We start from the raw sequence: 15,627 nt of genomic DNA on the forward strand, positions 1-15,627 counted from the left end.
AACAACAGCCAGGAGTGCCATTTCTGTTCCTTGGCGCGGGCAAAAGCCCCATTTGAGAGGAATGAAGTAGGTTGTGGGATTCCAGGTATGTGGAAAGGTCTGAATTAACATGCTTCTCTGCAATTTTGCTGATCCCTGGGAGAAGCGAAATGGGTCGATAGATGCCGATGCAGTCTGGGTCCAAGCCGGGTTTTTTCAGAAGGGATTTTACCATGGCTTTTTTCCATAAGGGAGGGATCACACCAGCGGAAAACGAGGAGTTGATTACATCCAAGATGATTGGGCCGACCGATTCATCCACCTGTTTCAGAATTTTAGGTGGGGCGTAGTCTCTGGGCGACCCGCTCTTGAGTGCAGAGGTAGCCTGGAGTGTTTCACTGTCCATTAAGGGAAAGACTTCTAAAGACTGTTCCTTGCTCCTAGGACTAGAATCCTCTGGCTGCAGAGTGGTATATCCATCGGTTGAGGCAAATGACCAATAGATCGTTTGGATTTTGTTATAAAAGTATTCTGCAAGTTCGTTGCAGCATTGAGCCGTTGCTTGGGGTATATCAGGGGGAGAGGAAGCTTTCATTGTTTTTTTTGCGATGAGAAATGTTTCGCAGGGGGAATTGGCTGCCAGGAAGATTTTTTCCTCAAAATAGGAGGTCTGAGCCTTTTTGATTTCCATCTTGTATGTTTTGATGGCGTCCCTGTATTCCCTTTTCTTGCTGAGGGAGAAGTCCTTTCTCCAGATTACTTTCAGGTTTTTTTGCAGATCTGCTTTAACTCCCGGAGTTTAGGGGTGTACCAAGCTGTTCTATTGGACCTTTTATGTATCTGGGTGATTTTCTTCGGAAGGACCTGGTTTAATGTCCCCTCAATCCAGTTGTTGAATCTTTCGTTAGCTACAATTGGGTCGGTTTCAGGAGGTGGCCTAGAATTTTTCCAATACCAACACCCACTTTTCTAAAGGAAGTTTCGGCCAGCAGTGGACATTATTTGTGTTCTCTGGGTGGCGGGGGTGGGGGGGTGGTGGAGGGGAGAGTTGACACAGTTAAGGGACTAAAGGAAAGGAATCAGAAAATTATCTGACCAGGGGATGGGAATCGGTTCCTGACCGAGTAACTCCTGCAGATTAGAGAAAATAGGATCTAGGAGGTGTCCTTTTGAATGTGTAGCATGTGTCAACTTCTGTGTGAGCTGATAGGCTGCAAGATCAAGGGATAGGTTGGTTGCGGCTGTCAAAGTTAGATCATCAAAATGAACATTGAAGTCGCCCAGAAGAGTAAAATTCGAGGCGGTACTTGCGAGTTTAGTGACTATTTCGGGTAGTGATTTGCAGAATTGGGACATTGCTCCAGGGGGTCGATAGAGTAAAATGCCTGAAAGGGCTAGCATAGGCGTGAATCTTATTGAGAAGTGAAGGTTCTCACAGTCAGGTAAGGTGCTCCCAAAAGTCCGGCAATTAAAGTGGCTTTTATGAATGATGGCAATGCCACCCACTTTACCTGTCGCCCTGTCAATCTTCTGTACAAAGAAATCAGGGAGGAGGGCTTGGAGCATGTTGGGCTCCATTGGCAAGAACAAAAGAACTCCAGCTAAGAGCCCCCATGTGGAGCCCATTGGGAACTGCAGCGCTGGCCCAACGAGGAGCTGACTGATAATGATGCATGACACCCCTTAGGGTGAGTGAGGGCCATTGCTCCTATATGGAGCACTCCCCCCTTGTTTTCTCCTGGTAAAACCTGTATCTTCTTAAAGGAACTGCATACCTTCTTTTGGTCCATCTGGGGCATGTATGCTGGAACTTTGTTTGCCCCTGGCCTTACCCTTTTTGGGGCAATTTCTTTTTGGCAGTGTTTTGGAAATAAATGTAAAAGTTGAGGCCCTTTCCAGGTCTTTGTTGGGTAGTAACACAATGCACTAACTTTATTTTGGGTCTTTATGCTGCGCAAACCTATCCAAGTCGGGAATAAAAATTATATGTAGCAACAGGAGTGCATGCCCCACAGGCAGGGCTATGGAAGCATTTGGGAGGTTTAAAAAAGAGCTTATAAACTACATAGAATGAGAGGGCTGTAAAGGGAAAGAGTATAGGGTTTAGTTAATATGTAGGAGTACGATGGCAAAGAGATTTGTAGCAAATATCTGGTGTGATGCTTAGGTCATATGTAGGAGGTATGATGGCATTTCAGAAGCGATTCGAGATGTTACAAATATATATTCCATGAATGTCATGAGTGAATTAATATGCAAGGGCAAAATCAGTGCATGGCAAGGGAGCAAAAATCCGTTACTTTAGGGTGAATTCCAGTGTTTTTTTAGTTTCAAATGGTATGTTTTAAGTGACATAGTCACTTAACTATAACATCCCGTTAACCTTTGTTTTTTACAGGGAATTTTTAAGGTTTTGTTAATATAAAGTTAAATATTCTTACAATTCCTAACTATAATGTCACTTTAACCTTTGTTTTTTTCAGTGAATTTCTGGCAATTTTGTAACGCAAAGTAAGGTGTCCATCGTAATGCACGGCAGGCAGGCTGGTTGCAGGGTCTTGCCTGGCATTGTCCGCTGTGCTGTCCCCGTCCAAGTTTGCTGCCCCTAACCCCCTTCCTCCCTGCACTCCAATGTCCAATTCTTTACCCCTTCCACCACATCCAGCCCTGTGCGGCCATTATTTTGCCACTGCCACTGCACTTCCCACCTGCCCAGCACAGTTAGCTCGCTGCCTCTGCCCCCTCCAGCCTACCCTGCATGGACCAATGTGCTGCCACTGCCGTCTAGTTATCTTGATGTTCCTGCCCACTCCTCCTGCCCTCCACTGCCTGAAGCTATGCCCCTATCATTGCCCTTCTGCTTCGCTTCTGTGCTTAGCTTACTGCCCCTGTCCTCTGATGTCTGTGTGCATGCCCCTACTCCCTCCTTTTGTCCACCATGTTCTATAGAACTGCCACTGTCCCTTCTATCTTTTTGAAGTGTTCTGGTGAGCTGCCACTGCCGCCCCTGCCTGCCCAGCATAAACAGAGGGCTGCCATATGTCTCAGTGAGAGCGTGGTCTGTGGGGATGTATGACCATGTGTGCATATGAATGGGATATATGTGCATGGGTGAATGAGAGTCTGTGTCATATGGATTTGTGGCACAAGACATACCTTTCAGCATATGAGGCACTGTTACACAAACATACAACTATTTCTATTAAAATGCTCTGCACAAATGTTCATATTATGGAACATTCTTCTGCACTTTAAATTTCTTCCACTTATAAAAATGACTGCATTTTTCAGTTTTATATATATATATATGACACTGTGTCTCCCAGCCACTGGGAGCAAGATTCTTGCTGTGTGTAAATGTGATACTTTGAAATGGGAGAAAATGTTACTAAAGAATTAACTTTATGTTTATATTGATTCCATAAAACTCATCATTTATATTTTCTCCCATTTCAAAGTGTTGCATCTACAAACAGCAGAAATCTTGCACCATGTGGCCTGTAGACATGTGGTTTTGACCATTACAGGCCCATCAACCTTCCCATTTTATAAGTTATTTGATATTGACAATGGCTGATTTCAACTTGACAAGTGTATTCTCCATTGTTGTACACTATTTGATGGGTTCTTAATCAATGCTACATTATCTTAATTATATATCTAAAGATACTACCTGAAACAATGTATACAGCTCCAGTTTTAATAGGATTGGAAGTATTTTGGTTTATAGGGTACTTATTTTGTATCTGTAGAGATTTTCCAGCCTCTGTTTGTGATGAAAGTAACCAAATGTTAGATGTATCACTTCCTGTGATAGCAACAGGTCAAAGGTCACCAATGTCACTTCCTTTGATGTTATGGGGGTCCAAAGGGCAGGTGATTTCACTGTCTGTGATGTCACCAGGGCAACGTTTGTGTGATGTCAATTGCTGTGACATCATCAGGGTGGGTCCACGGACGAGAGTCAGATGGCATGTTATGTCTCTTCCGCTACCATTGGCATGTTGATGAATCAACATCCATTGTGTCATCCCCTTCTCCTTTCTTACTTACACAACACTAACCATCTCTTTGCGGCAGGAGATGACTGGGTGGTGGTGGGAGTGTACATCTCCAATTGCTCTTTAACTAGAACTTAGCTAACCAGCCATTCAACATAGCCGAACAAGCCTTTATTGTGTAAACCTAAAAGATTGCTTGTGTCATGACAGTTCAAGAAGAAATTTGGTACACTGTAGGCAGTGACACTTTTTTACTAGACCAACAACATTAGTACAAAATGCTATAATACAATAATTTTGCAACCATGTTGATAATGTGAACAGTGAATTGGAGCTCAATAAAATCTGAATGTGTAATAGAGGTGGTTCAGGAAAGGACTTTACGGTTTAAAAATAAAATCCTGCAGACCTCTCCTCCAAAAACAATTTATGACACTGACAACTATTTAAGTGAAGAATAGTTCCAAAATACTGTCCAAAAATAAAAACAGGATCACCTGAAAGCAATAAGCATGAATTATATCCAAAACTGCATTAAAGTTGTAACATCATTGTTCTTTTTTATGCAAGTGTTATGAAGCTTTACTATTAATGTCCTGCCTAACACAAAGGGCTATTCTTGACCATGTAAAAAGAGAGACAAACTGTACTGAGAAGCAGAACACAAACTATTACAACCATTGACTAATGGTTGGGGCGAGCAAACAGTCCTGGTAAGGACCTATGGTAAAGGTTGACGTCATATAGGTATTTTTTATTAACCTATGAGTGCTTTTATTGAATTTTGAATGAAGCACACATTTGTATATTAATTCCATTTATCAATGGAATTGTGTAATGCCAGACCTGCACATCTATTAATGCATGCATTTTCTACAACATATCTCAATTTAGGACCAGGTTACAGCTAAAAAGTATAATTTAAACAGAAATGTAATTTTACCTTCACAATGGTGAATGACTCTTCCCCAGAGTTTGTTCTTTCTCAAACAGGCAACATTTCCCACAATTAATAGGTGCCTCTTCCCTCTCGTCAAGGCGACGTTCATTCGTTTTTCTGAGTCGATGAAGCCAACCTGCCTTGACCTGACACACGACAATACAATTATCTCCTTCTCTGCACCTTGGAAGGCATCAACAGTAGACACTTGAACTGCCTTAATTTGAAGGGGGTCACAAAGGACAGCTGCACCACAGAGTAGATTGCAAAGCTGTGAATGAAAAAACACATTCCTGCATTTTTTTTAAAAAATGTATACATGTAAAACTGTTGTACTTCCTTTTAATTCATTGGATAGATTAGAAAGTGTAACTGCCAAAACATAAATCAAAATACTTTCGTGCACAAAAAATCAACTAAAAGGGAAATCCAAGAGCAGCCATACTAACTGAAAATCAATCACTAACATTCAAAGTCACTATCCCTGGTCACATAGATCTTCATAAGGTTAAACTTACCTTGTAGCAATGCTGTTTAAGGTTTTGCTCCTAACAGACATAGGAAGTGGTAAGGATCTGCCATAGGGCAGGTGAGAATTTGGGAAGCCTGACGGCTCATAACACTGTGCAGTTTTTTTTAAAAGATTCGCCACATTCGCTAATTCCACCCCTCACCAAAAGCAAAAAGGCAGCCCTATGCTTCTTGCTGCTTTGCTGAGCGATTAAATGCTAATGGAGTAACCCAAAAAAGGCCAAAGGACCTGGGTACAATGCAATACAAACAACTATTGGCAAGGATATATAAACAATAGACACAATACTCAATGTTGTATTTACATCAACATAAATTGATACAGAGAGAGAGAGAACAATCCAATGGACAATGTGCAGAGAAAGTCAATTAAATTCTTTATATTTCTCTTATCAAAAAAATGCATATACATACACTCAATATGTTTCGGTTGCTCCTGATAGTGCATAAGAAAAAGAGCTCACAGGAGTGCTCAGGTGCCGTGAAAGAGGAGAGAAAAATGAATCTGAAAGCACAGTGGCAGGGAACGTGTCACTGCGATAAGCCTGTCAGAAAAAATCTCAAGTATTACAAATATCCATATAAGAAAAAGAGGCTGATGAATCGAAGCACATCCGTCTTTAGGATAGTAAGAAACAATCCAGGCTTGTATAGTTATGTTGACATTTCGACCTGGATGATTTATTTTATTTATTTTTGCCATTTGTAGAGCGCGCTGTAACCCTACGGGCATCCTGGCGCTAAGAGAACTTCCGAACCGGAACGCTAGACAGAAAGCTGACAGGGCATCGCTGATACACAGTTTAAGGCCGCGGGGGACGGTCTTTGGGGAAGAGCCAGGTTTTTACTCTCTTGCGAAACGGCAGCAAATTCCGCATGCTCCTAATGTCCAAGGGCAAGCTGTTCCAAAGGCTGGCAGCTGCCACACTAAAGGCTCTACCTCCCATGGTTACCCTCTTTGTCCTTGGTAATCTGACCAAATGGGCAGATGTAGATCGCAGATTGCGATTAGGTGCGTATCCGTGAAATCTGTCTTGGACTGACTTTGGTCCTTGCCCATGAAGTGCCTTAAAAGTAACGCACAAGGATTTAGTGTGGAAATTAAAGACTTAAATAGTGGGTCTTCATCAGGACGTAAAAGAAAGGATAGTGGGCAAGCTTCATTGGTGCATAGAATGGCCGATGGGCTCCTTATCCAGCTTTCAATGTGGGCAGGAGATCTGAGCAAGTTAATGAATGTATCCGAAGGTACCGCCTGTTCAAGATAAGATCAATATGAATTAAAGGGTTGAAGAGCCCATAATCGAAAAAATCAGAATGGGTCACTGGCTTCGTTATGCAGAGTCAGGTTCAGAAGAGCCCCTAATTGATTGGATCAAAATGGGGGGTCATTCACTTGATAACGATGTTGTCAAAAGTTCTGTCCCTCGCTCAGTAACAGAACAAATCTCAAATTCATTTTTCTCTCTTCTTTCACTGCACCTTGGAATTCCTATGAGCACTTTTTCTTATGTTGATGTAAAAACAATATTGAGTATTGTGTCTAGTGTTATATATCCTTGCTGAACAAGTTACTTACCTCTGGTAACTATATATCCGTAAGAAACATTAATTAGTGATAGACTCCTGACCTAAGAATTACCCCCAGGTGTCAGACTGGACCCGGAAAGTTTTCGTCAGCACTACCCCTGCACGTCGGAAGGTGGCGCCTTGCGGCTCCGCATCTGTTGTTGGCGTTATGGTCACCGAGATGACGTCGCAGCAGCTACTTAGACGCCGCCCTCGCACACGGACGTCAGTTCTGTACACGGCTTTCCGCGCCAGGAACGCTGAGCCATGCAAGATACTGACCACTGGTGCATTGAAACTAGGGCCCTGAAAGGGATGACCTTTAATCTAGAAATCAGTTCGCAGAACGGGAGGATGGGTGGGGCGGTAAGAAATTGAAGTGGTCTTGCTTGTAGTGGAACTGCACATCGAAGACAGGAGCCAGAAGTCTTTAGTTTGATGAAGTATTTATTAATATACTTGGAAGATAGGTAAAGCAGTGTAAAGGGCTCAGGTTAGCAGGTACAACTGCCACAGAAGCCTTCTCTATTCATAGAGCAACATTCTCTACAGAGTAATATGTAAATACATGAGCCACTACTAAAGAACATTCTAACATAACTATTCTCTATAAAAGAGGAGCACTATTTCACAAAGTACAGATACCACATATCTCCCTCTTTTTAATAAAATAAGAATACAACCTATTATTGAAGATATCTGCTGGGAATTTTCTTTACTCTAACACTTTTTCTAACATTGCTAAACTCAAGTAAACTCTTATCATTGGAATCACCAATATTTTGCAAACTCTTGTCATTAGAATTGTGATCCATTTTTAACTTTGCTATGCGACCCATGTTCCACCATTGGCCATTGTCTAACTTAACAGCATTACCTCTGATATTCACAATACTAGCTGGATCTCTGAATTTAGATTTCCCTTTTTGCAGGAGTAAAGGATCCTTAACACAAACCTTGTCACCAACATTGAAATGAACTATTCTTTGTTTCGTTGCAGAAGAAACACTCTTTTGACATCTACGAATACTAGCAGCATCACTAAGAATTCTTGCTTTGTTAGTTTCAATAGCAACATTACAATCATTATTCACAGATTTCACTTTCCAAAATGGATTAAGAGTAGAGACAATTTTCCTGCCTCTCATTAGTTCAAAAGGAACACATCCTCAAATAGAATGAGGTGTGGTTCTATATGCCCATACAACATCCCTTATGGCAGACTCGCAATCTACCTTAGCCTTTAATGCACTTTGAATAGATTCTACTAACACTCTGTTAAATCTTTCAACTTTGCCGTTAGCCTGAGAAAAGTACAAAGGAGTACGTAGGTGTTGTATACCCATTTTTGTCAAAAAATCTTGCATAGTTTGTGAAGTATATTGTACTCCATTATCTGTCAGTAATGTTTTCGGAGTACCTTCTCTACTGAAAACATCCTGAAGAAAACGAATTACAGAATTAGTGTTAGGTTCAGACACCCCTCTAACGTCTACCCTCCTTGATAAGTGGTCAATTAAAACAATAAAATACTTCATGCAGTTAGGAAGTACGTGAAAAGGGCCTAAAAAATCAACAGCCACTCTTTGCCAAACTCTGTCAGGAGAAATAGTGGATTTTACAGGTGCAGAAGAAGTAGATAAGGGTTTGTCACTATATAAGCATTGCGTGCAATGATTAACAAAAGCTTCCACCTCACGATCAACTGAAGACCACCAAAAATCATTACGAATCCTGCGCTTGGTAGCCGTCATCCCTAAATGACCAGTATGAGCAGTCTCTAAAATTTTTCTTCTGAAACAAGATGGTGGAATTAGTTTACCATCCCTGACAAACAGTTTACCCTCAAAAGATAACTCATTAGCAATTTTGCAAAAGGGTTGTAGCCCAGGATCAATAAATCTTTCTTAAGGCCAACCATTAATAACACAGTACATGACTTGTTTTAACAAAAAATCATTTTCCAAGGCTTTACACCATTCATCCATATTGTTACAAATCACACTATCTTCAATGGCAGCAATGATACATTCCTCAATGTCATCCTCTTCTATCACACCAGAATTATCAATTTGAACAGGAAGTCTGGATAGAAAGTCAGCTTTCACATTTTTGCCACCAACTATATACTGTGTTGTGAAAACAAAATTCCAAGAGTTTCGTAGAAAGTCTAGCAAGCCTAGCAGTAGCTTTCTTGATTTTGTTACCAGATAAAATATCAACAAGGGGCTGGTGATCTGTTCTAAGAAAAAATTTCCTCCCCCAAAGGTAAGGCTTGAATTTCTCCACACCCCACACACATGCAAGCATTTCTTTTTCAATGACAGAATATCTCAATTCTACCTCTTTCATTCTTCTAGAGGCAAAACCAATAGTGAATTCTTTATTGCCTACCATTAGCGACAAAACTGCACCCATACCAAATGAACTGGCATCCACAGTTATATACGTATCGGGACCTTCCACGTAAGGTTGGAGAGCAGGTGCAGAAAGTATGCTATTTTTGATACAATAAAAATGGTCCTGACAGGCGGAAGTCCAAATAAAATCAGATCCGTTCTTCAACAAACCTCTAAAGCACTCAGTAAGGCCTGCAAAGTTTTGAATAAACTAGGAGTAAAACTCACATAAACCGATGAATGACCGTAGTTGTTCTTTATCTGTAGGGTGAGGAGCGTTAACAATACCATCAACAATACTGGGTTTTGGTTTGACTCCATCTTTGGATAAAATATGCCCTAAATATTCAATTTCATTGACCTCAAATACACACTTATCTTCTCTAACAGTGACATGATTATTTTGTAAAATCGTGAGAAGTTGTTGAAGAATGGAACTATGCTCATCTTTTGACTTAGTATGAACCAAAATATCGTCTTGGAACACTACCACATTGGGAGTGTTACTGAACATATTACTCATCACTTTTTGGAAGACTGACGCAGGCGACGCCAGTCCGAATGGCATTCTACGGAACTGGAACGTACCATCAGGCGTAATGAATGCTGTAAGATGCCTTGAAGATTCATTCAATTCCACCTGATGGTAGGCAGCTCGTAAGTCTAATTTTGAGAACCACTTAGACTCACCAATAGTAGTAATGAGATCCTCAATGCGAGGTAAGGGAAAACTTTCTACCCAAATTGAGTTGTTGACGGTGTGCGTTGTTTAAACTGGAATTCTGAGCCCTTGAGCAATAAATAAAGCAGACAACAGTACCTTGAAAGTAGCGTGGGCAGCGCAGAGGGCAGTTTTGAAGATTAAGGAAAAAAAAATCCCATCCTCGTCGCCAAAATTGAAGTGGTCTTGCTTGTAGTGGAACTGCACATCGAAGACTGGAGCCAGAAGTCTTCAGTTTGATGAAGTATTTATTAATATACTTGGAAGATAGGTAAAGCAGTGTAAAGGGCTCAGGTTAGCAGGTACAACTGCCACAGAAGCCTTCTCTATTCATAGAGCAACAATCTCTACAGAGTAATATATAGAATACATGAGCCACTACAAAAGAACATTCTAACATAACTATTCTCTATAAAAGAGGAGCACTATTTCACAAAGTACAGATACCACAGGAATCTATCACTAACTAATGTTTCTTACAGATATATTGTTACAGAAGGTAAGTAACTTGTTCATGGAATCTTATCATTAAACACGGGACTATCGAGCAATTTTTGCAGTTGCCTTCGGTTTTGAATTATTTAGAAACGTACCGATAATGATTAGATGCGGAGAATGAGACTTTATACTTGCTGTTGTCACTTTCTGTTAGGTTGCATTATGGGGGTGGGAGTTCTTTGGGCAGCCCAGATTCACAGCAGCCGGGCAGGGGAGGATCATGCCGTGTGAATGGGCAGTTTAATTAGGGAGGAGGGGCGAAGGTTGTGGTTAAAAGTCAGGCGTGTTTTACGTCGAAAGAAACTCTTTTTGTCACAAAGTGAGTAGGACGGATGTTTTTGAGCAGGTACGTGTGGGGGTTTGATAGCTGATAAGTGGGAGAGAGTAGAATGCAAGCAGGGAGTTGTAGATATCTGGGTAGTGATGTATTGACTAATTGGAATGTAGATACGGAATGTTTGAGCAAAATGGCGTGAAGTTGATGGGAGACTGAGCAGTGAATGAGCATGTTTGGTGTATGTGTGGGTATGCGAAGAGAGAAGATGTAAAATAAGTTTTTGATAGCTGCAAGGTGAGGAAGGCATAGAAACGCCAGTTGTAAGGAGAGGGTGGTCGCTTAAGTGGGATGTTGGGAACGGGTTCACAGGGAGGAGTGAGGATTACATATTCAGGCGACTTGGTGATCACACAGGAATGTTAAATAGATTAAAATTAAACTGAATCTATAAATGTGATGACATTATGAGGGAGACGACAGCATATTTTTAGTTAGATTATAGTGCATCATTGAATTGTATAAAGGTTGTTTTTAATAAGTTGCAACTGATAATCATGTTATTTTGTAGAAATAGTGGTGTATTGCACATTAATGCTTGTTTAATTGATTTCCAGTTACCCCTGACGAAGGGCCCTTGGAGGCCCGAAATGCATTGGGTTTTCAATAAACTGCTTTTGATGAACTTTGCTCTAGTACGTATTCTTGTATTGAGAGGTTCGGATGGCCCGACTTGAATATGAGAAAACACAGGAAATAGCATTTCCTTGCATGTGGACTAATAAAATGTTTGAATAAGCTGAAATACGGAGAAAAAAAGTGATTACAATGGATCAAAATGATGATAATGAATAACGACAACTGCAACAGCAGCAGCTACTGTGCCATTGTTTGGGGCACTAACCGGTGTCCCAGCACGATGCTATTTTCTGTACCACGTGCCGTTGGGGCCGGGCACGTTACCATTGAGCACGCTATGAACAGTTTGGAACGATGGAGGAAATGGATAAGATAGGTGTGCAACCCACCCTTACACGATGTTTCCAATGCCGCAGTGGCAGCCGTCGCCCTGGTGGAATGGGTGCCCAGCCCCACCGGAGGCTCCTTTTTCGCCAGAGAATAACAGGCTTTAATACACAAGCCGACCCATCGGGAGATAGTCAGCTTGTGTACGGCCCAACCTTTCTTGGCATCTACGTAGCCAACAAAGAGCTGGTCATCCACCCGGAACTGTTGTGTGCGGTAAAATGAGAGCGCACATTTTGGGTCCAGACAGTGGAGCCTCTCTTCTTCTCTGGAAGGATGGGGAGGTGGAAAGAAGGTGGGCAAAGTGATGGTCTGCCCGATGTGAAAGGCAGTGTCAACCTTTGGCAGAAAATATGGACGTGTTCTGAGCACAACCTTGTCCGGATGGACACAGAAAAGGAGGTTTGCAAGAAAGAGCCTGGAGCTCACTCACTCTCCTAGCAGAGGTGATGGCAAACAGGAAAGCAGTCTTCAAAGTTAACAGATGAAGAGGACAGTTGTGAAGAGGCTCAAAGGGAGCGCACATTAAATATGTGAGAACCAGGTTCAAGTCCCACTGTGGCATTATGAAAGGAATAGGAGGGAAAAGATGAGTAATGCCTTTGAGGAATCTATTTACAACAGGGGACTTGAAAAGAGAGGGCTGATCAGGAAGCCTAAGAAAGGCTGAAATAGCAGAAAGGTAGCCCTTGATAGTGCCCAGAGCAGAACCCTGCTGGGCCAAAGAAAGAAGGAACAGAAGGACTTCTGAAAGAGGGGCAGAAAGGGGATCCACAGCCTTTGCTGTTCACCATGCCGCAAACTTGTTCCACCTGCAGGCTTATACCAACTTAGTGGAGGGACGCCTGGCTGCCAGAATGACATCACAGACTTCAGGAGGCAAGTTGAAAGTAATCAACTGCCGCCGCCCAATCTCCACGCAAGGAAGTGGAGACTGGACAGGTTCGGGTGGAGGACCGTCCCCTGCTGCTGCAACAGAAGATCCTACCGAAGAGGCAGTTGGATCAGGGGATGGATGGTCATACTGAGTAGCTCGGGATACCAAACTTTTCGAGCCCAATCCAGAGCCACAAGAATGACTTGGGCCAGGTCGCGCCTGATTTTCTTCAGCACTCTGGGCAGAAGTGGTATAGGTGGAAAGGCGTACAACAGACCGCAACTCCACTCGTGATGAAAAGCGTCCCCTAGTGAGTAACGCTTGGAAAGCCCAACGGGCAGAACTGCTGATATTGCGCGTTCTCGTCGGTGGCGAATAGATCCAACCAAGGCTCACCCCACTGTTGAAAGAGACCTTGCGCCACCTCTGAGTGAAGACGCCATTCGTGATCCATCATGCACCTGCAGCTGAGTTTGTCGGCCCTGGCATTCAGTGTACCCACCAGGTGTTGAACCACCAGGAAAATGCCCTGATGTTCCAGCCGCGTCCAGGGGCTCAGGGGCTCCTGACATAGGGTCCACGACCCCATCCCACCCTGTTTGTTGCAGTACCACATGGCGGTGGTGTTGTCTGTGAACACCTGCACTACTTTCCCCTTGACAGAGGGAAGGAATGCCTTCAGTGCAAGTCGGATCGCACGTAGCACCAGAATGTTGATATGGAGCCTGGACTTCGCCAGAGACCAAAGGCCTCTGATCTCCACCTCTCCCATGTGGCCGCCCCATTCCAAGAGGGACGCATCCTTCACCACTGTGTGCTCCAGTTGGGGAAGGGAGAGGGATCTGCTATTGACCCAATGACGGTTCGTGAGCCACCACTGCAACTTTTGTGCAGTGCCCTCCGAGATCTGGACGTAATCGGACAGGCTCCCCTGATGCTGCGCCCACTGGAACTTCAGGCCCCACTGAAGAGCCCGCATATGCCATCTGGCATGATCGACCTGCAGGATACAGGAGGCCATGAGGCCCAGCAGCCTCAGGGTCATCCTGACCGAAACCCAGGATAGAGGCTGAAAGATCGGAATCAGAGCCTGAATACCCTGGACTTGCCATTCGGGAGGATAGACCCGAAAGTGTGTCGTATCCAGAACCGCTCCGATGAAGAGAAGAGAACCCCAGCAAATGCAGGAGATCGGCCGCAGTGTGGAGGTGGGAGATGACTGTCCGGGGCGAGCCCGCCTTCAACAGCCAGTCGTCGAGATAGTGGAAGACTGGAACCCCTGATCTGCGCAGATGAGCTGTGACCATCGCCATCACTTTTGTGAACACCCGAGGGGCGCTAATAAGGCCAAGTGGAAGCAGGGTGAACTGAAAGTGCTTGTAGCCAACCGTAAACATCAGGTAACGATGGTGGGCCGACAGGACGGGAATGTGAAAATATGCGTCCTGCAGGTCCAACGCTACCATCCAGTCTCCAGGGTCGAGGGCAGACAAGACCTGAGACAGTGTTAACATCTTGAATTTCTCCTTCCGGAGGAAGCGATTAACATCCCTGAGGTCCAAGATAGGACGCAGGCCCTTGTCCTTCTTGGGCACCAGAAAGTAGTGGGAGTAACAGCCACGCCCTACTTCTGGCACAGGAACGCGCTTGATGGCCCCCTTGGCCAAGAGGGCCGCGACTTCCTATTGAAGAAGTGCCTAATGATCCCCCGACATGCGATGGTACTGGGGTGGCATGGCTGGAGGGGTAGTCTCAAAGGGGAAGGAGTAGCCCCTTCATACTATTTGTAAAACCCACCTGTCCGAAGTGATGGTGCGTCAGTGGGGGAGGTGATGGCAAATCCTGGCGCCTACTGGCGTTTGATGGGCCTGAAAAACCGGACTAGGAAGGTTTGGAGGCATTGGTGGCTGGGGTGGAGATGGACTGACCCGTCTGCTGGCGCCCGGACACGGCTCGGTGGGTCCCATATCCGCGTCTGCGCTGAGACTGTTGCTGCGCAGGCCTGTGGCTTTGAACCGAACGTGTCGGGGCGCCCCTGCCCTGGCCACAAAAAAGGAGCGAAAAGCAGAAGGTGGAGGAGGGCGCATGGCGGAAAGGCCCAAGGCCTTAGCCGTAGCCCGGGAATCCCCCGAAAAAACAGTTGTCCTCAGCCAGGAGTTGCGACGGAGCGCCACCGCCTTGGAAATTGCCCTGCCAAGCGAGTCGACGGTGTCAAGGCCACAAGGAATCCCACACAGAGTCGGAATAACGGCCCAAGAGGCATGCAGTGTTCACAGGCCGCAGCCCTAAACTGGTGGAAGAAAAAAACTTCTTTCCGAATTGCTCCAATTTCTTGGATTCCCTGTCCGGTGGTGTGTTAGGGAATGCGCTCGGGGACGCAGAGGCTTGGACAACCAAGCTCTAAGGGGTGTGGTTTTGGGAAAGGAAAAGGGGGTCACCCGGGGCCGGGTGATGGCATTAGGCCATGTTCCTATCCACAGTAGCCCCTGTGTTCGGCCTGGACAGTGTGCCCAAAAGAACGTCCGAAAGTGCATTGCTAAAAGGCAGCAGTGGCTCCGAAGAGGTAGGTGCCGGCTGGAGCACTTCTGTCACGAGTATAGTCCTGATGGCCACTGTAGGGAGCTCAACGTGAAGGGACTTGGCCGCCCTACGTAACACCACTGCGTAACTTACACCCTTCCCTGTAGCCATGGTAGGGGGGAGACAGCATGCCAAGGTCAGGAGAGGTATCCTCCTCCACCCAGTCCGGGTCAAACTCACATTGTGCTGAGAGGGTCCTCAGACCCCTCCCAGTTCTCCCCTTCCTCCGAAG

At 44.4% G+C, this 15,627-nt stretch overlaps 1 protein-coding gene across 2 annotated transcripts in view; it reads right to left on the reverse strand.

Moving 5' to 3' along the window:
* ZGRF1 (zinc finger GRF-type containing 1) overlaps positions 1 to 15,627 on the reverse strand; it is an 829,426-nt gene that overhangs the window by 30,239 nt on the left and 783,560 nt on the right. For both annotated transcript variants that reach the window (XM_078676730.1, XM_078676729.1), the window contains exon 29: positions 4,924 to 5,191. In XM_078676730.1, the coding sequence (XP_078532856.1) occupies positions 4,924 to 5,191 (268 nt within the window). The remainder of the gene's footprint in view (positions 1 to 4,923; positions 5,192 to 15,627) is intronic.

This window comes from Lissotriton helveticus, chromosome 2_1, assembly GCF_964261635.1.
Source record: "Lissotriton helveticus chromosome 2_1, aLisHel1.1, whole genome shotgun sequence".
NCBI classification, from domain to species: domain Eukaryota; kingdom Metazoa; phylum Chordata; class Amphibia; order Caudata; family Salamandridae; genus Lissotriton; species Lissotriton helveticus.